The sequence below is a fragment of the Phalacrocorax carbo genome, chromosome 12 (genome assembly GCF_963921805.1).
Source record: "Phalacrocorax carbo chromosome 12, bPhaCar2.1, whole genome shotgun sequence".
NCBI lineage: Eukaryota > Metazoa > Chordata > Aves > Suliformes > Phalacrocoracidae > Phalacrocorax > Phalacrocorax carbo.
In genome coordinates this window covers 7,981,706-8,007,224 of record NC_087524.1, presented here as the reverse complement: position 1 = coordinate 8,007,224, position 25,519 = coordinate 7,981,706, and the positions used below count along the sequence as shown (strand labels likewise).

Here is a 25,519-nt window from a genome sequence, read left to right as displayed (position 1 = left end):
TAACGGGTTGAAGTGCTGGCCTAAAAATGCAACACAAGCATTTTCAGCACCACTGAAGCTCTGCTCCTAACAGCAGGAGCCATAATTGTTTCTCTAAGGTCTGTGCTATTGAGGTAGCAATATGGGACAGCAAGAAAGGCCTCAGAACCTGACATCCCTTCTTTTGATTCACATCAACACAATGTTTACAGAAACAGTAGTGAGTCACTGGATGACAAACAAGATCCTGGCCTGGCACTTACAAGGAAACCATACAAAGGGATTCACAGATCCTAAGAACATAAACTTCCTCTTGGGATCCCATAGCAGCAAGAAAAGCCCATATTGTATGGCTGCCTCCAAGTGGCGTTCCATAAACTAGCAAATTTGAGAGAGGAAAGGCAATCTCTGGGTCCTTACCAACCACTGCCAAGGCCCAAGCCCCAAAAGCACTTCATTTAGAAAGACGCTGGTGTCACACACAGCAAAGCCAAGAGGGATCACACCTATTCTTAACCTACGATGTGCTGTTGAACCAGGAGGGGCCGAAAAGCAACCCCTATCCACAAAACTTTAAAACCCAGAAGCCACAGCAGTCCAAGAGTCAATCTCCTCTGTGACGGCCATCATCAGCTACACCAGCAGGCTGCTCACACCAGCAGACTGCTCCATGAGTGGAAGAATCTAAGAAACATGTATTCCTGGGGCCCCCCACCACGAAGGCTCTCGCACCTAATAATGTACATAAGCCCACTCTCCAGCCCGTCCCCAAGACACCAGCCCAGGCCCTGCTCCCTTGCAGCTTCTTCTCCAAGGTGTGTTTGGGACTATGGCAGTGGCCACTGCTCAGAAGCAGGGAGGGAGCGTGGGCACCCAGGACCCACCCCAGCTGCACACAACGGCTCTACCCATTTCCTCGTGCTTCCACCGCCCCTAGCTTGAAGCCCCCGACCCCATGTGTTTTGTTAGGAGGAGTTTGGGATGCCCAGCTGATCTGGGGAGGGCATCAGGCCCCAACACCTGAGGGCCGCTCCCACCGGGCCTGGCGCCGAGGGGGCCCGGGAAGCCCTCACCATACTCGCCCGCCTCCCCGCGGGAACAAAAGCCGCCTCCCCACAAACCCCCAACCCTCCGGGGCAGGGCCGGGGTCAGGCCCCACCAGCCCGAGCCGCCACACACGGTCCCTCCCCTCCCGGGGCGGCCCCACCGCCCTTCCTCTGCCCTCGCCACCCCTCTTGGCGCAGGCTAAAGACAGCGCAGCCGCGCTTCGAGAATAGTCCCACACACCCACCCCACCTCCCTCCGCCCTCTCACGGCAGCGGGGAGCCCCCCTTAGCGACTACGCCAGGAGCGCGGAACGCCCCTTAGCAACCAGCTAGGCCGCAGCATCCCCGGCCTTTCCCAGCCGCCGCGTCCGCCTCACCCCCGCCCTTCCGCCGGGAAGGCCGCGCTTACAGGTCGGTGCCGAGCTGGGTGAAGCCGGAGTTGAGGCAGCCACGGGCTATGCGCCTCCAGAGGAGATCACGGCTACTGAGGAAGCGCAGGCGGCGGCAGACCTGGCCCAGGCGGCCCAAGGCCTGCGCGTCCAGGTAGGAGCAGATGAGGAGAAGCAGCTCCTCGGGTAAGGCCCAGAGCGGGGAGGGGGGGCAGGAGGAGGGGGGGGAGGCGGCCCGGGATCCCCCCTCCGCCGGGGGGGATCGGGGGCTGCCCTTCCTCCCCATGGAGCAGCAGCTCCTGCCCCTCCTCCCCGGGAGCCGGAGCTGCTGCTGCCCGGGGGAGGCCAAGCCATGGACGGGGGCAGCCGCTCCCCAGTCACATGGGGCAGGAGCCTCTGCCTGTCACTGCCCCCCTCCGGGGGAGGAGGTGGCTACCGGGGCGGGAGGGGGCACGGAGCCGCCGAGCCCACCCTCGTTAGCGAATTAATTCATTAACGGGAGCCGCTGGGACTCCCCCCGCGCAACTACCACACACACCCCAACCCCCTCGGCTCGGCTCGGCTCATGGATCCGTGTTCTTCCGAGTCGGGATTAGTAACACCACCTGACCCACATATTCATTAATAATGTAAATAATTAATGGCGGGGATAGTGATCCCAGGTAACCAGAGCATCTGCTCCACCACCTGCAGCAACCCCAGCTAGACACTGCACCCCCGCAGAGGAAGGTGAACAGTAAGGTGATTAATGCTCATTAATTATCTGTGAGCAGGGTCAGGAGCGCCTGTCACCCACAAAGTGACAGCAGGGGTCATCTGGTGCTGCATAGCAGTTTTCAACACTCCCAAATTGCTGGGCCACGTAAAAGAATGGGTCTTCCCCACATAAGAGCAGGCCCTGGCTACAGTGGATTTGAGGCTGGCTTTTCGCAGGGACCCTTTGATGCAGCCCCTTCCCCCTCCCAGGGCTCCATGGAGCAGGGGCTGAAAAGTGCTCAAACTTCACACGTGTCTGTACGTATATACAAGCACATCGCCACAGAAGAACAGTTCATAATAACTGAGTCATTGTTGCCATCCACAGGAGCCTGGAGTACTGACAACGCAGAAGGATTCTGGTCCAAAATGGCAAAGTAGCCCTCAACAGACAGTGGAGCAGGAAAATATGAGTCTAGTGTTGTGTTATTCTTTCTTATAGTACTTTCCACTCTACAGAAGCCTGAGATGCTTGGGGAAACTCCTCCCTCAAAATGAAAAAATAGATAAACTGTAAGAAGTGCATCATCTGCCTAGAATGCTTTGAACAGGTATCACTTACTTACCCACCACAGCCTACATCTCCTTTTGCACAGTGGAGTAGGAAAATAAATGTCAGCATATAATGAGGTTACCATAGCATACAGGCCTTTAGACAGTACTCGCATCCTGTTCCAGAAGGTCATCTTGTCTGTGTAATCTCAAGCACTCAAATATTCATACAACTAAATCACCAACTCTGGAAGCTTATACGTGAGACATTCAAAACTGCTGGCTGAGGAACTGTCTGGTCTACTTACACTGAGTTTCAATACACCCTGGAAGTCAGGGAAGTTCCAGAAGGCAGCAAATGTTTTATCAGCATTTATAATGAATGAATCAGATGGCCCAAGTAATTAAAAATTTCTCAACCTAAGTTTGAGCTCAGGTGAAATAACAGCACATCTGGTACAGGACTTAAGTAGCAAACTGAAAGGGAGTTTGCTGGAAGAATTTTGCTTAACATGAGATTACGGAAACTTGGTGTGAATGCAGTTTTATATCAATATCTTTTTGATTACATTAAACATAGCTCTTTTGTAATAGACTTTGGCAATGTCTGAAACATTAAATTTATTAAAAACTGAATGACTTCTCCATCCTAAATTGTTGTTGTAAAGACAAATTTATTATCAAGTTGGTCTTTCTCTAGTGGGATCCCACAGAGACAGCTTATGAACCCTACGTTATTGAATATTTTTACTAGCAACCTGGAAAAAAATCAGAAATCATTATTAGCAAAGCTTTGTAGAAGGCACAAAGCATCAGGCAAGAGGCAAGGATGCTCATGGCTGCATAACCCTATGTTAAGTTTAGGTATAATCAAATTGTATGTATTTCAATCAAGCCAAATGTGAAGTCTCACATCTAGGAACAAAGAACGTAGGTCACACTGAAAGGATGTAACTCTATCCTGCAAAGCTGCAGTTCCGTAAAGACTTCATTAAGATGAATAATCAGCTGAACGTGAGCTCCTTCTGCAGTGCTGTGACCAAAGGGCTAGTGCTGTCCTGGGAAACAAACAAGAGCTGGGAGGTTCTTTTACCTCTGGTTTTGACTCTGTTGTGACTGCTTTGGAAATAATTTGTCGAGCCAACATTTCAAGAAGGATGTTGAAAAACTAGAGGGGTTTCAAGGAAGAGTAGTAAGAATGATTATAGAACTGTCAAACATGTTTTATAGTGAGACCCAAAGTGCTCAGCCTATTCAGCTTTCTAAAGAGAAGGTTAAGGTGTGAGGTGATCATACCTTATGAGCACTGAAACGGGAAGAAAAATCTGGTAATACCAGGATCTCCTATTTGGCAGACAAAGAGATGAGATCTCTTGACAGAAGGTGATGGGAAACAAATTCATAAATAAGGCGCACTTTTGTAGTGAATAAAATGAACTGTTGAAACAGTTTATCAAGATTTGTGGTAGATTCACTGTTACTGTATTTTTTTAAAAAACACTGTTGGGTGGGATTTTTTGCCTTAGAGAGAGAGCCTGCCTAGACCACAACTACTAAAACTTAAACCAGGAATTGACCTGGCTAGTCCTAACCCAGGATATCAGACAAAGACAGTCAAAGGGGTTCCTTCTGTTCTTAGGCTCTGTTACTCTACAGAGGCTACACCTGCATAGTGTATGGCTCCCTGCACTGTATGACACCCATATTCCAGTGTACAGTAGTCTCCAGCCTGTGGCTGTGCCACTTTACCAAGGGAACTACTTGGTGCAGTCCATAAGGAGCCTGGGTGCAAAGGAACACATTGAGCGTGACCCTCAGGGATACCAGGCCAAGGTACGGATGAGCGCATCTGTAGAAGTGGGGCCTTAGTGCTCTCCAATTTGTGACCCAATGTATAAACAACTACGAAGTATTGGCGAAGGTGAAATGTGCTTGCATGCAGTAATCATGGAGAGGGTCAAATATGCTCCAGACAGGACACAGAGTAAGATGCAACGATCTGTTTCTCTTAAATGTGGCAGTTTTCTAGTGTGGATAACTGCCATTCTACATAGTAATAATTATTCTTTGCCCAAGACATAGATATCATCCATTATTTTCTTGGGTTTTTAAAAAGAAATGGACCTGCAACTGCATACGCTTGTTCTCAGGCATGGTTTCAGCTACTGTGACTGCTGTGGAGCTGTCAAAGCTGTGCAGCACAGGCTAAGAACCCAATGGCACTAGTCTTCCCAGCAATGCTGAAGTGAGAGAATATGTAGGTGTCTGCAGGAGCAAGAACCAAGGAAGATTCTGAACTGTTGCTGAAACAGTATGTGTAGCATGCTTATTTCCATTACATTGTTCATACTCTAATAAAGGACTCGGCACAGGTGCTCAGTGCAATATAATCATAAAGTCAATAATGCATCCTTCACGAATCTTACAGTCAAAGATCCCAATCCTTTCATGGCCCATGACCTCTCTGAACCTCTAGAAAATGGAGTAGGGTTCTGTGCTGACGTAGCAGACCATTCCAGCATCATGGCTTGCAGGGTTTGTAAGCTAAAAATTGAGGGGCTTATACCTGTAAAGCTTGTGCTTTAACAGTGTAAGTCAATGAAATCCAGCTTGGAAGAAACACCATCTCGATATCTGCCTGTCGATTTTTTTTCTTCTGTCTTCAAGGGGTTTTGTTCTTTTCAGTGCCCTCAAATACACCTTTCCAGCTAAAGACACAATCATGTGGACAGCTCTTTGTTTTGTTTTTCCTTCCAACCAATGCTTTTGTGTATTTCTGAAACTTAAGACACCTCCTCTGCTGCTACAGTACTTATCTGTAACACCATCGCTTTTAGGGATTAAAGCAGGTTACTTGTTACACACTTAGATCAAGAGTTATCTGAGTAGAAAGTCTATCCCGTTAGGGTTGGCGGAATCTGTTTTTGATCTTGAGTTGTTTTGATTTTCTCTGAGAGCAAGTAACATGTTATTTTAACTTCTGAATAAGGTGTGCTACCTGACTGTGTCTCTTCTGTTTGGCAGAAAGGATTAGAAACCTCCACGGAACTTGCACTCTATTAAAACAGAGTGCTCGCCATTGAGAACCAAGGAGCTGAATTGTTTTCAGATTATATGTGTGTGTGTGTCTTTCCCACATCAAAGACTGATGGAAGCTGTTCATGCTATTGTCAGGAATGCAGGGATTGGCACAAAGGTGATTAGCAAAATTGCTTTTCTGCAGCAGAAGCACAAAAATTATCAAAGGATTAAAGGGGATAAAATTAAAAGGTTATGCTGAATTTGGGGGTGAATTTCCTCCTTTTTATCCCAAATTGTACATATTTATTTGGTTTTACCTATAAAAGGTCTGCCAGCAGAAATCAAGATTAGAAGCTATTTGGTATGGGTTCTGTTAAAGGGCGAGGAAAAAACTTCCCTTAAAAATAATCCCAGCAGACCCTATTCTGTGTACTTCCAAACCACATCTATGAGGCGCTTTTAATGAGTACTAAGGGAGCCCAGCCAGCAGCCATCCCTACAAGGTTCTCAGCAGCCACAGGATTTGGACCTTTAGTCATAATTATGCTGAAAATTATGGAAACAAACAATTCCATAAATCAGTTTGTCATCAGTGATGCTGTTTGTTTACTTTTCTCACTACACTCTCCTGACAAAGATACTAAACTGAGGGGATCGCTTTCATTATCCACTTGCTAAGCACATGCAATGCTTTTGTATTTTGATCAGCAGCTGAGCTGCTTGAATGGTTTGGATAAAAGACAATAAAAATGGATTCTCAGATATTTTCATGTATCAAAATGAAGAGCTGAGCCTTTCAGAAGCTCTCTTGCTTGGCAAAACTGCACTGCAGTAAAAAAATGTATCACCTCCCGTAGCCAACAGAATTGTCTCATCTTGCTGGTTCAGACTGTTTATTGTTCATTTTATTTTGAGCAATCCTCTATTATTTGCTAAGTACCAGTCACATACCTATTTATTGTCTTTGCATTTTGAGTTTTGTTTGTTTGTTTTACTAATCTGTTATTTTCTGGAAGTCACCCAGAATATTTTATTTGTTTTTAACCTCATTTATCAAAGTATTATCTAAAGCATCTGTTCAGAAAATGTTCATTTTAACTGTTTTCCCAACAATGGCCTTCTTCCTCCCCCCCAGGCCACATCAAGTTGTCACTCACCAGACAGCTGTGGAATTCGGAATCATTCCTTTTAAATGCTTTACAATTCCAAATGGTAGATTTCTAATGGCACAATATGATTGCCACAAAGATCTTTAAATTTCCCAATCCTCCAGGCTTCAAAGGCTGGACCGTCCTTGATCTCCTGAAGGAATGCTTTTGAATCTTGTTCTTTTATAGGGGCTACCTATGAAGATATTTTAGGGGCTTTTTCCTTTCATACTTAGAGCCTGAGGAACTAAACATTCAAATACCCACTGGCTTCTTTGAGAGTAAGATCAAGACTTACAAAGTTGTTTCTAAAGATTTTCAGCTCAGTTTTCATTAATTCCATAGTTTGTTCCAAAACTTTTTGGTGTGTTTATAAAGCAGTGTAAGAGTATCCTTGGTGTAGCAGTGACTATTACACTGTTTTATCCGGCATCTGCCCTCCACCTACACGGCTACTTCATGCAGTTCCCAGCCTGCCATGAGCAAGTCTGACAGTGTCCTGACTCATCATGTGCCCGTGGGTACAGAGGGGTCCCTTGCTCTTGGAGGTTGCTCCACTGTCATATCACTTACAAGGTAATAATTTGCTCAAGGAAAGGGAGCAAACCTAATCCTACAAGCAGTTTTGTGTCTGACTTGACCAGGCAACCAAGACAAAGCCTAATTACCTGCAACAATTACAAATTTGCAGAATTACTAGAGTTCTAGGCTTCCTTCTCTTTTCCCCTACAGCCAGGGGCAACATTTCACTAGTAGTCCTTTCTTGTACAGTAGAATTTCTCAATCAGGAGGTTACCATTATTTATTTCTTGCTGGTTAATTCTATTTTATCTCACCACTGAAACACAGAATTCATCAATCTGAAGTCGGGAGATTTATAGTGCAGCAACAGGAATCCAGCTGGTGCTAGAAACAGCCTTTATTTCTATTCAGTTCAGCTTATGCCAAGCCATAAAGCAAATTTTATCCTCTGCCCTCTTATTAATGAAACACACATGTATATTAAAAAAAAATAGAGTAAGGTATCCTCCCTTCCATTCACTGTAGGTCCTAGTCCTGCAATGGAGCACCACGCAAGTGCAAGGTCCCACCTAGCAGATGCATTGGTAGTTTTGGGGCCTTTGGCTGTAAATCCCTTGGGGAAAGCACTGTGCTTTCTACACTGCTACAGTACCTCACATGACATGACCTCTGCTGTGAATGCAGGCTCTCAGGTATTATTATAAGGAGCAACTAATGCTCTGTCACTGCAGTAAGTGTATGTTTAGATATCCCATATTGCTAATGCATGTGATTTTTAAATAGTCCTCAGCCTAACCTCAGGTTTTGTGACGATGGCAACAAACTGCAGGAACAACTAATTACTAACCCAGTTTATGGGTCAGGGAACAGGCCTTAGATCCTCATTTACACAGGTTTCTTATGATCATGTAAGCCCTACCTCTCCAAGACTATTTTTGTTTGTTTGTTTAGATCAGTTTAAAAAAAATCCCACATCCCAAAATAGAGAATGTTTTCCTTTGGAACTGGAAGCAAACACACTTGATGGCTTTAACATCTGCTGGACAATGCATGGACGGGTGGTGGGCACCTCACACAGTTTTGTGACAAACACATGTGCGTACAGCGTGTCAGATTATAAATCCAAGAATAAAGAGTCATTAAAACCTCCCTTCTCTAGCCCACCTGCCATGAAAATAGGCCTTTCACTCTATCTATTTAAACTGAAAATGAGTATTGGAAAGGAAAATGCCAACATTCCAGGGATTCAAGTCAAAATCTCCCCTCCATTAAAGGACGTCTGTCAATTGAACATAAATTGATCCATTGTCTGTCTCCCATCAGGACCCACAAGCCACCCCACACACATATGCTACTATTCTTGCTAGAAACTGAGACCTCACAGTCCAAGACCATCACAGTAACATTTACATCTGTTGTTGGCTTGATCTGAAACTCCATAATTCTCTAATACTCCTTCTGCTTTTGCACCCTGTTAGTGCCTGGTGCAAGTTAAGTTTTGGGTGCAGACTCCAGTGTGATTAGCTTGCTACCCAGCAGAGCATGAGCCCTCTGAGCTCCACCATGAGTGCAAAGCTTTCTGCTCTTGGAAGGGAGGAAAAGAGTCACTTGCACTCTGGATCAACTCTTACCAGAATTCACTTGAGTGCCACAAGTTAGAAAATCTTTCTCTTTTCCTCCAGGCTTGCAGTGGACTTATCGTTAGTGTATCTGAACTATTAGTAGCATTATATAGAAATGCATCTCAAAGGACAAAACAGCCAGGCTGTGCAAGATGCCCATGACCCTGCAGAGAAGAAAGGGCTTCCAACTTAGGCATCAGCTGAAACTGAATTTACTAGTATGTGATGACTGACAAATCACAGTGCTTCTCACAGATTATTCTCCTTACCTGTAACTGTGCTGCTGCTTCTGTTTAGACATTGTGAGCCTTGTAACACACCCTGCGCCTCATAACTGCATTAGTAAAGCCAGGAAGAGAATAGCTTTTTAAAAGGGGTAAAGCCCACAGCACTTTTCCTTGTTGCTTATCTCTCTTTCCATGCACACAAGCATAAAACTGTGCTTTTTTTTCAGCATGAACCTCTGTACAAAGAATCAGTGAAGCCATCTACTTGCTTATTTTCTGTCACCTGCTCTGTAGTGCAAGGCCCATTTGCTGTGTGGGTGCCATAGGAGGTGTTTGGATGTGCAGGTGTGTGCACAGGCAAAGTCCCGAGCACAAGCACAGACAAAGATTTGAATACCAGGGCCTTTCAGCCTGAACCTGACACTGCCACTTTAAAGCCAGAGGCATGGACATCAAAGTTTTCCACTCCCCAGAAGGAATGGACTATTTTGTACCCTTCCAAATGATGTCTCTCATCTCTCTGCCTTTCCTACAGCCTTCTCTCTCTCTCTCACACACACACTTTTTCTAATACCATCCCTCCCTCTCTACTTCAAACCATGGGAAAAACCTAGGAAAAGAAGCTTGCCGACTAAGGGACTGTTTCACTGCATTGTGTTTTCCAGCTAGACCTGAACAGACTGAAATCAATTCAGCTCTCTCTCTCTCGCTCTTTCCCTCCCTCTCCCATGTCTTTTTTTGTTTCTCTTAGATTGTGCTCTATGCCTTAAGAAAGCCCAGTTTAGTTATATCCATCCCCATAGCAATCAACTGATCAGTGGTTTTTTATTGCTTGTAAAAACACAGTATCTTTTTCATGGGAGTCAGGTTCTTCTTTGGTTTGAAATGCTCAGTGAGCAGTGGCAACAACCTGCAGAATCTTTGATCAATTCTCACATATCCATTTGAAATATCTTTAGTAGACCCGTCAAAATAAAGGGGCTCGGTAATTAATATTTTAATATAGTGTACCATCCTCTCATTGTGTTATCGGCAAGAGGCCTGATTTAACAGAAGCATGCAGAAATACCCGTATCTGAGCTGAATCGCTACGTGCTTTGAAAGATATACATTATTAAAGCTGAAGTCCAGCTGTTCCTATATTAATATCCTCTGTTTTTTATTTGCTCCTACCTTTTGGAAGGTTTCAGTTTTCATTCTGAAATTTTCCAGGCTTTCTCCCAATACTGAGGTTATAACTGCAGGGTATGAAGCAGAGGAGAATGCAAGAAGGTTCACTGGAAATTTGAACAGGCGAGATTCAGCACAGCAGAGCCAGCAGCCCAAAGAAGGCAGAAGTGTCACTTAAATTTTGATCGTACCACCTGTTGACAAAGGGACAGAATTAAGATGTGCATTCAACCCGACTTTATACCTTCCAACCTTTGGAATAGTTAATTACACAGTCAGTGTTCCCTTAACACATTTTTTTTTCTTTCCCTGAGTTGTCCAGGGTCTCAGGGCCAGATGTGAGGTTGCTGTAAGCAGCAGTTTCACGGCATTTAACAGAATTATGCTGCTTTACATCAAAACAGGCTATCACCCAAGGACAACACAAAAATTATCCTCCTGGCCTATCCAGAACTTCCATAGTAAAGAAAATCCAGCAACCAAGACTAACCACAAAACAGAAATGCCTAGTGAAAGCCAAACACCACCATTGCAAAAGAGTTTAAGCAAGAAAAATAAAGGTGTTGCAAAGTTGCACATTATCACCAACACCCAGCAGCCTTGAGCCCTAGCGGGGGATCTTCTAACTTTCTCTAAAAGACATCAACACTCTCTCAGTCAAACTGGACTTGCAAAGTCCAGCCAGAAGACAATGGTGTGCCAAAAGCTTCTTCTCATGTAGCCCCACTTGACCACAAAATGGTGAGGTCCTGATATGCTTTAACAATAGCTAGGGCAAAACCAGCACTGCAGAAACCCACCCACCACCTACAAGGCATTCAGTTCAGGTCAAGTCACCCATCACGTGGTCCTGGGGGTTACATCCCATTTAAGAACTGAATTGTCACCTTCTGTGCTACCTGCAGTTTTCAGCTGGAGGCTAGAGCAATCCTAAACACAAGCCATTGCACTAAAACCTGTCTTCCAGATTGACAAACTCAAAGTCAGTCGCCTGTCGCGCTGTCACTGCCTGCTGAGTATCTGTGGAAGTCAAGCAGAGCTGTTGGGTGCTCAACGCCTCTGGAAATGTCATTTTAGTTAGGTGCCTAAATACTGCTTTCAGTGTCTAGCTTCTGACTTTTTAACACTACATGAGCTGCAACTCACCTGCCTTTTGCACTACCTTGCTGTGATATGAGCTTTAATACAATTGCAAATCATTTCACAATCAGCACAGCACAGTGTGGGCTGTTTTTCCTCTACCACCTCAAATACACTTGTAGTATCTGGTAGTTGCCTTGCAACTTAAACTACCAGAGATTTGTAACCAGTATCTTCTAAGTGTCTTTTATTTTGGCCACACTCAGAATGTGGCCTAATTATTTTTGGCCAGCTGCACAGCTTTTCAGAGGTATGTTTCAGGAGAAGGGGTGATTAATTATGACCCTAATTTTGTGCAACACAGACTTTTAGGTAAAGGAATTGAAGAGCTCAGCCATTCAGATAAGCAACAATTTCATTTGTTGAATGAATACTGACACAATACACGTCAGTGTTGCATGTGTGTTTATAAATATTCTCTGTATTTAATATTGTGTAAATACAGTTTATCAAGTATTTTTCCATATATTAATATATGCTGAGTAACATGCAGTATAACAGATTCTATCAAAAAATGCAGAAAAGAGCAAATAAAATATTGTACAATGAGGAAATCCTAGATGATTATAGATATTTGTCTTACAGCATAAATGAAAGTGGTTGGTGTTAGTTATCTCTACTGTGAGGTACCTCCTGATTAGTCCACTTAATCATACAAACATAATGGTTTCCTAGAAGCTTTAGCACTGGGTTTTGCCTCTTTTTTTTTTTTTTGAGAAAGAGAAATAACACTGTGATAAAAAGAGAAAAAAGTAAAAAAAAACTTAAACATGGGGCAAAGCTTCAGTGTATAATCATTGTTGTGGGTGTATTTTCAGGAGCAGTTTCCCAAAAGCTCAGTCTCTTACATGCTATGATTTCTTCTGATTGTTCTGACTCCTTATTTTACATAATAAATTATTAAAATCTGAATACAAGCTTTTTCAAACACTCGTAGGTGCTGAAACTGCCTGGCAGCTCTAATTGCCCACTTCCAGGACTGCTGAACTTTTCTAGCTTGCAAATAATTGTCATGATTGTGTGTCAATGCCATCTCTTGGGACTTCTGTGATAGATACTGTAGGAATGCAGTTCCCCTGGAAGTAGCCAAGAGGGATCCACTTCTCTGCACGTCTTAAAACATTCTTTGGGGAAAAACTCTTTCTCTCCATCCAGACTCTAAATTTTGTCCCTGAAAATCTGGGAAGAGGGTTGAAAACAGGGTACACACTCCAAGGAAAAAAAAAAGTTAACAAGGGAATGGGGGAAAACAAAGACATTTTCCCGCTCATACAAACAGATGGACAAGAATAGCTGCCTGAGCAATCTGAACTTTGTACACGAGCATAAAGGCAGCAGGTGAACATTGTATTAGAAAGGCAGAGGAGAGAACTACAGTGAGAAAGCAAGGAGATGGTGTTGAGACACTTTCGGGGGGGGGGAGAGATGATTCGTTGGGCCAAGTGACCTTTTCCCATCCAGCAATTTCTTCTGTCCCAGTGCAGAATGACAATGGGAACCCAATGGCAGTGCAATCTGACATCCACGTCCATACCAAAAGAGATTCAACTCGACCGTGCTGCGCTACTGCGGCCATGGGATGCTGTGAAACAAGCCAGACCCAAGTTTCCAACTTGCCCTCTTTTCTGTTGTTGTTGTTATTACTGTTTGTTTCCATTCACCCCCTTTTATTCTCCATTTTTTTCTGTCTTGACTCTGATGGGGGCTCTTTTTGTGCGAAACAAGCCCTTCTGATCTCTTTGAAAAGCCAGCTCTTGTCATTCTTCCAGATCATCATTGTATGACATGTTTTTATATCAGACTGACAAAGGAGCTATTTGATCAGGGGGTATGGTGTGTGATTGTAAGAAATTCAGCTAGCCGGTGGCAACCATTGTTCCCCAAAGCGGCTCCCTGACCCCATTCTATTCAAGGAAAAACTCCCTTGGAGTGGCCTCTATTCATTGAGTAACACCAGTCTGCAGTCTCACTCCAGGAGTATGCTCAATTCAGAGGTGTGTCACCGATATTGCCCATCAACCAGCCTTTAACTCTTTCATCCGCATTAGGTTTCCAACACAACAGCTGTTATCATAGGATGAGCTGGGGAGGGGGAGTTGCAATGCATTCCAGCTCACTGGAGCTCTCCTTATCTTGGAGAAATTTAAGCTTCCTTTTCAAAGTTGTCTTGGAAAATATCTGTCTGTGCTCTCTGCAGAGTGCAGCCTGAGTCATTTGCCTTCCTACCCCTGCGCCCTGAAACGTCTCTGTTTGTTACTTAGCTTCTAAAACAAGTATCTCTGTGCTCGCTCAGGTTAATGAGAGGCTTTGCATTGATTTAAAGGGTCTTTGGTTTCAGCCTAAAATGATCTGTGACCCTCCTGCATCCCATTCACACAACCTTCCCCCTCTCAAATAATCTTGTACCTGTGTGTGCATCCATGGCATCAGTGTGACTACTGGCTGTAAGGAAGAACACACAGCTGAGACTCATCTGTCTCCCTAGGAGACATTTCCCCTCACGTTATCAGCAGAGAAAACTTAGGGCATTCCCACAAGCTCTGGGAAGGCTATTCACTAAAAATGCTCCTGCTTCCTTGAACGGAGCCCTCTGTGCACTATCACAGAGCCTTCAAAACCCAGGGAAACCCGTGCAAAAGCTCCCATTAGGTTTAAGAACCTGTGGATTGGGCCCACAGTCCTGTCCATGCAGCGGTTATAGGGCATTGCCATGTAGCCAGCATGGGACCAGACTCAGGTGCAAGATGGCAAACAGCTATGGATTTGGCACCGTAGCGATCAATGGTTTTGGACACTATTGGGAGAACTGTCTAGATGACAGTATTAAAACTGGCCAGCCCTGTACAAATGCAGGTACAGAGGTCACTGACTGTGCCTTGGAGGAAGTCTCTGAAGCAAACTAAACTCAGTTCATCCATCTTAGCATGCCTCTGCTGCAACCTTCAGTGCAAATTTTTCCCCCATGCAATGAGCACATCCACTGGCTCTTGCAGGCCATCCATCTCTTGACACAGTTGCAGTGTCCTAGGAGTAGAGTTACTTGCAGGGCCTCCTGACAAACCACTAGCTTGCTTGCCTGGTTGGAAACAGCCCTGCTTTCAGCACAACCACTAGACCCCCTCCACCTTCTTCAGCCTTCCTCCACCGGCAAGCATCCTGCCCGAGCTTTCGTACCACCTTGATAGCGGCTATCTTCGGGATCGGCATTTGTTAATAAACTCGGGCTCCCTCTGCTGGGACAGAGCACAAAATACTGGGGGGGAGGGGGGCGGGCGGTGTGTGGTGTGTGTGTCTGTCTGCAGGACAGGGTTACTTCACTGCTGGGCTTTTGGCTTTTTTTTTCCCATGACATTTCAGTAGATGTCATGATGAACCCTGCATTTTTCTCCACTGGGTGATAACGGTGGAATAAACAGCAATGCTTTGCACTGCACCATCCTTCACTGCATGCTCCAAAACCTCTGGGAAACTTGCATTAAACTTCCAGTGACCTGTGAAATGATTTGGCACCATCTCCGTTTTACGCAGGGAGCAGGAGGAGCTCAGGTGGTCGGCCAGTTGTTCCATGTCATGAGCTGAAACGTGTAGCCCTCTCCTCTGTCCATTGAGACACACGTATTCCCCCACCACAATGTTGGATTTAACCCCTCTGAGAACAGTCCTTTAAAATGCTTCTGCCACAGACCCCCTCTCCACCACAGGAGACTTTTTGCATCAACCTCAGATGACCACAAAAGTTGCATCAGATTGGGGAAACCCTCTCCTCCCCTCGCCCAGAAGCATACTCTGCAGCAAGACCCAGTTGTGTGCCCAGAAAGCTGCTTCTTGGGGGGCTGTGTCTGCATCACAAGTAGAAGGCACTTCCCTGCTCTTGCTCCACCAACACCATGCTAAGCTGCCACCCCACGATTTAAAGCATGGGGAAAGATTCAGGTGCAGACCTGCTAGCCAAGCATTCCCAATATATAGAAGCGTAACATCCCTGAACAAAATCAGTTAGCATGGCAAAGAAATGCATTAACTGAGACATCTAGGATAAATCAAGAAAAGGGAAATGTGGATTAAAACTCAGGAAAAAGGTCCAGGAAAAAAGGTCCAGGAAAAAGGTCCAGGCAAAAGTGAAACCTGCTTGGAAAGAGAAGCAAACCCAGTCCGTGAGTGGAACAAAGCTGTGGAGAAGACACTTCAGGGAGACTTTCCCAATGAGTCTAGGACTCTTCCCATTTGCTGTCTATGACTTTAGCATGCTACATTATCTCTACGACATTTAATCCACCCTTAGCTACTGTGCAGAATGTTACTGCATCAACATTTATTCCAACAAAAACTGCTGTGTAGATTGAATTAAATGCATTTCCTCAGCAAGCTGCTGCCTTCATCACTCACATCTGTGCTTCCTGCCCAGAGATCTCTGTGCAGGGTAAGCAGACTGGGCTGGATGCTCTAGTTTCAAGGAAGGTCAGACGTTTCCCTAGCAGCTCAATACAGGCCAAATAACTCCAGACCTGTTGCCTTCCATGACAGCAACGACAGCTCTTGCCAGTGATTTGGGCACCCAGCTTGCAGCTAAATTCACACTACTCTCCTGCAGCACCCTCATGTTCACCCTGCTGCCTGCAGTCTTGCTAGGGCTGAGCCTTCTCTGTGTAGGCTGTTGGCAGAGGTATTCACTGCTTTGATGGAGAAAGATTTGCTTCCCAACAATGTGTGTCCCTGGAACAATATAGCGACAAACAGCTTCAGAGTTCCTACCTCCATAGGGACCAGCTATAGGTTTAAATCAGAGCAAGCAGCAACACAGGAAGGTTTCTGGAGATGAGAGATCCATACTATGTTGACAACTCTACTCTTCCCTGTCCTGAGCTCTTCATGTCCCACTGACACCCACCCTACCTTTTGCCTGGCTGAATGCTCTTTGGGTTGTTTGTGGCTTTTTGTATTGTGGCCACTTACCAGATTGCCTCCTCCAAATAACAGACCCAAACCTCCTTCAGATAACACCAGTGACAGTGTGCATCCTATGCACAAAAAACAGCAAGGCGACGCACTTGGCAATAGGTCAGCACACCCAGAGATTTCCTGCACGGGCGGCAACTGGGAAGGCCAGACCCATAAGTACTGATGGTTTTGGTGCACAGTACATGTGGTGCTGCCCAAACAGCAGAGCAAAGTCTGACTGGTGTCTGACATCTCCCCCAGGAAATCAGTGGAGGTCCTCCAGATCACACACCAGGACAGGGTATGGCCAGGTCAGCCCAGCTTGCCGTGCCATGGGGTGTGCCCAGCTGTGGTGGGGAGAAGGTAGAGGAGCAGCGATGAGCAGTGGGTGCTACCCAGCAAACTAGCCATGAGATAGCTTCCCACGTCTCTGGGGTTTTGCCTCACTGGCATTTCTCTAAGTGAAGGTCCCCTAAGCAGCCCATTAGGGGTCCACTTTGTCACAATAGCAGAGGCTGCACATTTGTCACCTCTGGACATCCTCGAGGTGACAGGAGGACTAAAAGCCCATGTGCTTCACTGACTGTTTGGCTCTAGCTTCTCTCTCCTCCCCACGGACATTCATTCCCAGGACTTCAGGGAGCACAAGGGTGGGACCCACAGCCCCTTGTCCCCTCTCTGCTGGCAAGCCCATCTGACTGGCAGAGAGGGCTTCTCTGCTGCCTTCTGCCTCTCCAGCTAGGTTTCACCCATCCATGCTCCTGCCTGCTTTGTCCCCTCCACTGCTTGTCCCTTTGTTCACATCACAAGGAGGGCCTTCCACACCAGAGGTAGCAAACACAAAAGACATGCCCCATCCTCACCATGCATAAGGTGATCCCGCACCACAGCGCTGAGGGTTTGTCTGAAATCCCAGCACATGGAGCCTTGCCATCAGGGCAAAAGCTCAGCTGTGATTTTCTCTTCCCTGTATGGAAGTTTCTTATCCTCACTGATGCTTAAGGCAAGCTGACTTCCCCAGGGAGCCCCAGACTTGATCTGGGGAGCCCTGGCTGGTGACCCGCCTGCCTGGGACCATGATGTCCTGGGGGCTGCCACATCCCACTGCACCAGGTGGCAGCACGGCCTGTTGGGAGGCCACCTCCACAACGCACTGCACCCACTGCCATGGTGTTCAGCCTTATACAAGGAATGATATAGCTCCTTCTTGCAAGTGTTGTTGGAGGAAGGCAGCTGCTGTGGTGGAGACAGTCGTCAAGCGCAAGTCATCCCTCTGTGCTGGTGTCAAGTGCACAACAAACCCACAGCTCTGCAGGGGGAGGTGGTGAAACCCTCAGCTACTCGCAGTGATCGCTCTGAGAGGGAGTGAAGTGCAGACACTTCTTTGGATCCCATGACAGAGGCTGTGAGGGCTTGGCGTATGTCAGCAACCATCGCTCTCCCCTCTCAGTCCCCCCAGTACTTTAGGGGCTGGGGATGCCCCTTTACCAGCCAGCAGTGATTAGTAGGAAAGAACTTTTCTTATGATTAATCAGGTCATAATAGTGGTGGGATTCGAATCAGTGCACCAGGTGCTGCACATACTGCCACAAGCCGCAGCCATGCCCTTGGGAATTTGCAGTTTCCACAGCACCTTTCCTCTCCCTGCCTGGTTGCACCCCCTCCATCTTTACATTCACACCTCAGTAAGTGCTCTGGGACAGCATCTGTGGACAGTGACCAGCTCTTGAAACACAGATTCTGTCAAAACCTTTGGGTATGTGAAAACCTCTGCACTCACTGTTGCCACTGTGCTGGTTTTAGTGTAGGAGAATTGCAGATATGGGCATTGAGGATAATTAGGTTGAACCAACCTCTGCTCACATCTGAACTAATCCAGAGCTATTCTAGTGAAGTCAGAGGAATGACTGTGGTTTTGCCAGTCGCAACTGAGAGCAAAAATAGCTCAGACTTCACCAACTGAATGTTTGAATAACCAGAGATGGAGCCCTCCTGGGCAAGCGTGAGATTTGGGATTTCAGGATTCATTATACAATAAATGCTACCTTTGCTTTAGAGGTGCGCTGTAGTCTTTGCAGCAGGAAACAAGGGGCAGGAGTCTCTAACCGTGCCTCAGCTGCACCTCTTTCAGGGACCATACATGCCTCTCTTCTTCAAAAAAGACTGGCGTTACAGGGGTCTTGCCCAAATGAGGGTTACAGCTCCACAGTCAGCTTCAATAGCTCTGCAAGTGTCTGCAGGAACCTCTTGGAAAACACCAGCCCTGAGCAGAGAGACATCACTCCAGTGGGTGGTCACTGCATCATTTCTCCTCCCAAAATCCTGGACACAGGCAAGCCAATGATGGACTTCACCACCAGATGTTGTGGCCAAAACACTTGGCTGCACTTCACAAGAGATGTTGACAGATGGGAATCCGCTTTAAAAAAAACCCTAAAATGCTTGGAGAGACCTGGAAAACTTGCTTGCAGTGGCTGCAGAAGCTTGGTCAGGTTGGATGGCACTGTGAACTGGAAGAAAAGAGTACAAGATTGAGTGCCATGAGTTGAAGTTAGGCAATTTTAAACCAAAAATACCAAATAATACCAAAATAAGGAGTCCCTGCAGGGTATCCTTCCTTACGTCCTTTTCCTTAAATGAGGACTACAGCTTTCACTCAGAAGACATTGAGCACGATCCTTTTGTCTGAGTATTGCAGAAGCCTGGGGTGGACATTCAGAGTAACCCCCATATCCTTGAAATCTGCTCATGTACAAAAGCAGGTTCCTTCCAGTTGGGATACAGGACAGAGTCCAAACTTCAGTCAAAGCTGGGGAATTGGACGTGAGGTTTAGAAAGAGATCAGTTTTGTGGTTTTGTACTTTGTTCATAGCTCGGATTATTGCATATATATACATCGCTTCCCCCATTGGGCCACTTCCATACCTTTTCTTGGCCTCTTGCAGATTGATTCAGCTGATTCATGGTTCTGCCAGGATTTGTTTCAGATATTAATCCTTCTTGTGCACTGATTCCCCTCACTCCTTCTCTAAAATGGGGCTATGCCACTTGCTTTCAGCTCCATCTGGGAGCTCCTCAGGGCTCACCCTGTGTCTGCACAGAGCCCAGAACAGCATCAGCTGCTGTGGCACTAGGTAAAAGGAGAAATGAGGATGCAGGACTTTGAAGAAATATCCCTGAAAAGTCTATGCTGCTTCTCTTGCTGAATTCTCTGCTGAGGGTTTGGCACTGTTTGCATTGGCTGCTGAAAGCTAAGCCAGCCTGATGATGATGGAGCATTTTTGATGTCTAAAAAAAGCCCCCAACAAAACCAACCATTTCTGTTTATAACTGACCTTCTCTGTTATACAGAAAAAGTCTGAGCAGCCAGGGCTCACCCGGCTCAAGCAGGTGAGAGACACCCATCACCACCTCCTGGAAGGATGCATTTAGCAACAGCTGAGTGGGAACGAGACACTCAGAAGATGCACAGACCAGGACTGCGGTATTCAGCCCAGTTAAATACACAGGCTGCAAATAAAAAATTTGTTCACAGATCCAAGGAGCAGGAAAGCTAGGTTGTCAGGTCTCCTGCTTCCCCAGACTTCTCATTTTTCCCTTTGTGAGAGTCAGATTCTCTGGACCGGAGGGAGAAACCCTGACCGACCCCTGGGATGCAGGACCTCACTGCACATGCACTGCCCAGCACAGGGGGATTCCCAGCCACAACCCGGCCTCCCCAATAAGGGTGGCAAGGTAATCCCAGCATGGGAGAGAGCAGAGCTACTTTTAGTAGGTATATGATAAAATAAGCGATTTTGTCCTGCCTGCACAAGGAGTATCTAATACAGCTAACTATGGAAAACATGTGCCATGCTGGCATGTGTACTGCTTGGGAATCTGGGATGACCGTACCTCCCATGAAAGGACAGGAAAAGCATGGCATCAGGGGGAACCAGATCTGCACTTGGAAGAAACCTGTGGGATCTGTGAAACATCTACATAGGTGTCAGGTGCCCATGTCCTGCTGAAAGTCACTGGGACCCAGCCTCAGAAACAGAGCTCAGGCTGCAGTGCCAAGGCCCCGGCAGGACCACAGGTGCCCAAGTGCCCTCAGATGGAGGAGGACCGTGGCGTTGTATGCCGAGGCACTCACTCCTCGCCCTGCACCGCTTTGCTACCCGGCGCCATCGGAGTGTACATTTCACAAGGTCAACCTCTGCAGCATGTCGTCTGCGTTTTTGAAGTCTTTCCCGAACAGGTGGCTGCAATGGCTTGAATTGACCACTTTGATCAGGGGGCAAAGAGCCCCTAATGTAGCACCAGCAATGAGTTTGAACTAACCCACCAGTGCACAGCAAAGAACCAGGGCCTGAAACAGCAGAGAGAAATAGATGAAGACCTGACCAGTAATCTTAAACAAAACCCTGCCTGAACTCCAGGCTGACAGCCTTACCTGGGACTCAAAGACTATTTTATAGAGATAGGCTTTTTAGAGATGCATCTGCAGATGAGTGTGCATCGCTCACCAGCAGACACAGGACAGCATCCCAGCCTGCTCTGGAGGCATCCCCAGGCTTGCATATGCTGATGGGAACACCTCTCCCCATACAAGTTCCCAGCTGGTTGTGCAGATGGAAGTGACCCAGGTAATTTGGGGAAACACACAAAAACCTAAACAGGACAAACTAATCGTTGCAGGTTTGCTGGCTGGACCAGTGTCTCTGGAAGAGAGCTGGACACCAAGCAGTTCCCATCCATGGGGACCTTGACCAGTGTGATGCTCCATGGGTGTTAGCTGTTGCCCAACAAACAGCAGGAGCTGCCTACCTGGAGCATGGTGGGATGACAGTACTGGCCCACTGGCTGCCAGTTCATCCTAACACATCCCAATGACCCATGCTTTAATCAAAATGGATAGAAATTCTGGCCACCACCTTGCCCTCTGTACCGGTGAGGGACAGCTCAAATGTTTGTCTGAGCCAGATGTGTTCACAAAGTCTTGCCTTTAATGGCATTTTGTGAAACAGGTTGTTTCTTCGACCGCAGCCCCAACTGCTGAGAAATCAATCATTACCAGCAGTTAGCTGTTTGATGGTTAACAGCCTGAACCAAAGCCAAACTGGCTGCTAATTGGGCTAACAACTGATTTCAAGGGGTTGTTTTGCAGGGCCCAACACTCCCAGCAGTTGACTTGGAGCTGTAACTAGCAGCCAGGTGGCAATTAACGGAGCCAAGGGAAATTCGCAGGCCATTACCAAAGGGACTGCTCCCAGTTGGGCATCTGCTTCTCACAGGGCAATGGGGAGTGCAGCCACAATCTGGGGCCTGAGCATGCAAGTACAGCCAGCACGAAAGGTCCCATTTCACATCTCAGCAGCCAAAATTTTCCTATCGGTGTACAGCCTGGGTCTCATCATCCTGCACTTCAGCTACTCCAGCAGCTTTTTTTTGTTTTTTTGAATGTTGCAATTGGAGCTTTTCTCATGCTTGCTATGAACTTCTACAGGGACACCTTCCAGCCCTCCTTCAATTCCCTTACCAGGACTTTCTTTTGCTGGGTTAGCAACTAGACCTGGGGCTAGGTATGTCTTGCCAGCTTATGCCACCTGCTACAGCCAACCATGCAAAAGAAGCACGTCTTTAGGACAAGGGCTGACGTTGACTCTGTGAGCAGCTCATAAAAGAGGAGACTCCAGCCACCAAGATGGGCTACTGCAGCAGAAAGAGTTGGCAAAATAATCACAGCAAGAGTGAGGCTGAGTTTTTCCTTCTCCTTCTGTTATAAAAGCTTTAAGAGGGGAAAAAAATTATATACTATTGGCCATATTGGCAAAAGAGGCCAGCCCAGGTAGCTAGGACCCCTTTGATCATGGCTGAACAGAGGACTTGAACAGAAACAGGGGCATCCACCAAACTGGGGAGACTCTGGCAGCCCTCAGCATCCCATCATTCACGGCAATCAGCAGCACAAGCTTAGCAAAGTGGCAATACATGGCATGGCTAGAGTGGTTCTTCTCGACACAGCAAAGCCTGCCCCAGCCTCTGAGTTTGGACTTTGCAACCACAGGTTATATCTTGGTCATCACACCTGACAGCCCGGCGGGACATTCTGCTGCTACAGGTACTATGAACACAAGAGAGATCCTGTCAGTCACATGAAGTTCAAGAGTATCCCCTCTGCTCCCAGTACAGAACATCTAAAGTGTGTTTCATTACAGAGTAGCCTGGGCTATTAATCAGGTACTCTGGAGTAATGGTTGTAATCTTCAACCCACCCACAGGAGCCCTCTCTCATCCTCTGGCTGACGTGGCACAGGGCCAGCGAGTGGACGAGCAGCTTTGCTAGAGCCTGGCACCAGTTTCACACTGACTTTGATCCAGTAAGGCTGCAGGATCCCATTAACGGAGTCCCAAATATCCCTCCAACATCTCACAAAAGTTCCTCTAGTGCACCAAGCCACAGCTACCATGTGTCCCCAGGCCCACGAGTTGTGAACACGAGAGGACACAGATTAACATATCCTCACTCCAGGAAAGGCAAACAGCAAACCTGGCCAGTGAAGGTCTTCTGCAGCAAAGCCACCCCATACTGCTTATGCCAATCCTGGAAAGCAGCTTCCAGCCCAGAACCCAGAGAATAAAATGGCTGTAGTTCCCTGGGATCCTGCCCTGAAGGAGGTTTTCAGGAGAAAATTTGGAGAGGTGTCACCAGTTCTAGGGGGAGCTGTTACTGCTGTAGGCATGTGTGGGGAGGGGGCAGAGGTGCTGCAAATGGGAAACGGGGTGGTAATGGGGAGCAGATGTGTAGGTGCTTGGAGCATCCCAAGTGCTACAGAAGTGCTAAGTGTTATTATCATGGCCAGGAAACAGGCTGTGAAAACCCACTGTACTCCACATCTCCTCACTCTGCACCTTCTCTAGGATCTGGAGCCAGCTCTCCCCATCAGCCCCAGAAAAACAGGAGCCAGCCTGGAGGTGCCTTCAGCTGCAGCTGTGCTGGGGACACTGTGGTCAGAGGGACTGTGTGGAAAGAAGAGCCAGGGAGACCAAGGCTCAACAGGAGAGTTGGGTCTTGTCTACACGCGGCTGAGAAGCTTTGTGCCCTGTCATAGCCTGACACAGTGTCCCAACACAGGCATTTCAGCAGCAGTGTGGAAAGATATTTCCCTACGAGGGACTCATTTTGTGGTCACCTTGCCCAAAGTTATGCATCTCATGAAGTCCTGGCCCTGGAGAGTCATACCCATGGGAAAGCACTGAGCTCATTTCTGCTCTGTCCCGCACCTCCCTCTATGATCCTCCTGTGGCATTTGGGTCCACAGCTGGGGCTTGCTGGCACCAAGCAGGGCGTGGGGCAGTGCTGAACCCTCCCTGCTGACCTGATGCCATCTGACGATGAGCCAGTTTGATTTGGAGTAGCTGTGTGAGAGCAGAAATATGGGATGCCCCACTGAGCCCCTGAGCATCCCCGTTTCTGGCTATAAACCCCCTTCCAAGGAGGGGTCTTTAGAGAGCAGGGCTGAGATGATCCACAAGCCGCGGCTGTCCCCCGCCCCCTCCCCGAGAGGAATTGCTCTCACACAAATGAAATGTGTGTAATTAATGGGCAGGGGGCTGGACAGGTCCGAGATGAAAGCGTTTCCTGGACTTGTCCTTCATTTGCATGGTATCAGAAGCTGTTCAGAAGGTGTGACTTTTCCCACAGGGAGCCCTCAGCTCGGTGGCACAATAAAGCCAGGACTTCTTACCCAGAATTAATTAAAGGAGGGGGAGGGGGATGGCAGGGAGATGTTTGAAAGCTGAGCCTGATGCAATAAACAAACACCCCAGTCCTTCTTCCCAAGCCGGGGCATGCCCAAGGGGGGCCAGGCAAGCTCCAACCCTGCCACAGCATTGTGCATCCCACCCTGCTCCATGGGCACCCTTCCCTGAGCAGACCTTGCAGCAAAGCTGTCATGGGTTGGCCCTGCAATGAAGCCCAGTGGTGTTTGTAAAGTGAGAGAAGCGATAGGATTGGAGACAGCGTGTGCCGAAATGTTTGGGACTTGGTGGATGAAACCCTGGTGCAGCCTCTGCTCAGATAGCACAGGCCCCTTTTCTTGCCACTTCAATTTATCCCTGTCTGTCTACTGTTTCTCTGCCATAACCACATTTAACCTGAAAACACCTCTCCTCCCTGCCTGGCATCGCCCTGGTGTGTTCACCCCACATTTACTCCTTACCCCACGTTGGCTGGCTGGACCAGCTGGGCTTCCTGGTCTTGTCTCGTGAGGCAGACTCTCCCAAACATCGCTCAGCTCCAGCCTTGTTGCTATGGCCAGATGGCATCGTATGGCAAAGTTCTGTATGGGCAGGGACATACGTGCACCACTGCTTGGCGCTCTGGGCAGGGCAGTCATCCCTGTACCACCAGCCAGGGCAGTATGGCTCCTCTCCTGCTTCATCTGCCACCTCCCTCTGGCCAGCTGGTGGCAGCAAGGGGACCAGAGGGTGACACTGGGAGTGGTGATGCTAGGGGCAGGCACATCCCCATCACATGGACTTTGCTAGCTTGGAGCAGGGGTTTCTGCCCAAAACACCCCCACTAACAGCAGGCATTGATGGAAGCAAACACCCACCTTAGAGGGTGTCCTCAGCACTCTCCTGGGTCCAGCCCCAGCTCAGTGTCCCGCTGTTCCCAGGGCCTTTGGGTGGGCTGTGATTCTCAAGCTTGGTCCACACACCTGCTGGTGACGGAGGAGGAGGGAAAAGTCCCAGGTTCCTGGGCTGATGATTGACCCTGCATTTTCAACCAGCAGCTAGGGTTTCTGCATCCCTGGAGGAACAGCAGGTACTGCCAGGGACTGTTCTCATCTTCTTGCATGGGTGGTGGGATCTGCCAGCCCTGGCACTCAGGACCCTGTAGGGCCCAGGTCACTGGGAAGAGCGTGAGCTGCTCCAGCCATGCCAGGGTCTAAGCAGTATCAGTACAGAGACAAGGTATGAGGAACCATTAATTAATTCATTTACTCATTAACTAACTAGTAGTGGGCTCTTTAATCTCCCAAGCAAAGGCAAAACAACATTTGCTGGCTGGAAGCTGGAGCT

The 25,519-nt window shown here is 47.5% G+C and overlaps 1 protein-coding gene and 1 long non-coding RNA gene across 2 annotated transcripts in view; one reads left to right on the top strand and one right to left on the bottom strand.

The window, feature by feature from the left end:
• The window catches only part of FBXW4 (F-box and WD repeat domain containing 4), a 62,648-nt gene extending 60,851 nt beyond the window's left edge, over positions 1–1,797 (bottom strand). Inside the window, exon 1 of the mRNA XM_064463995.1 lies at positions 1,435–1,797. Coding sequence (XP_064320065.1) covers positions 1,435–1,700 — 266 coding nt within the window. The 5' untranslated portion in view covers positions 1,701–1,797. The remainder of the gene's footprint in view (positions 1–1,434) is intronic.
• LOC135315496 (uncharacterized) lies at positions 1,448–3,316 on the top strand. Its single transcript, XR_010374982.1, has 2 exons — positions 1,448–1,568; positions 2,499–3,316. It is a non-coding gene; the product is annotated as an uncharacterized LOC135315496 (long non-coding RNA).
• Positions 3,317–25,519: the final 22,203 nt, after the last annotated feature.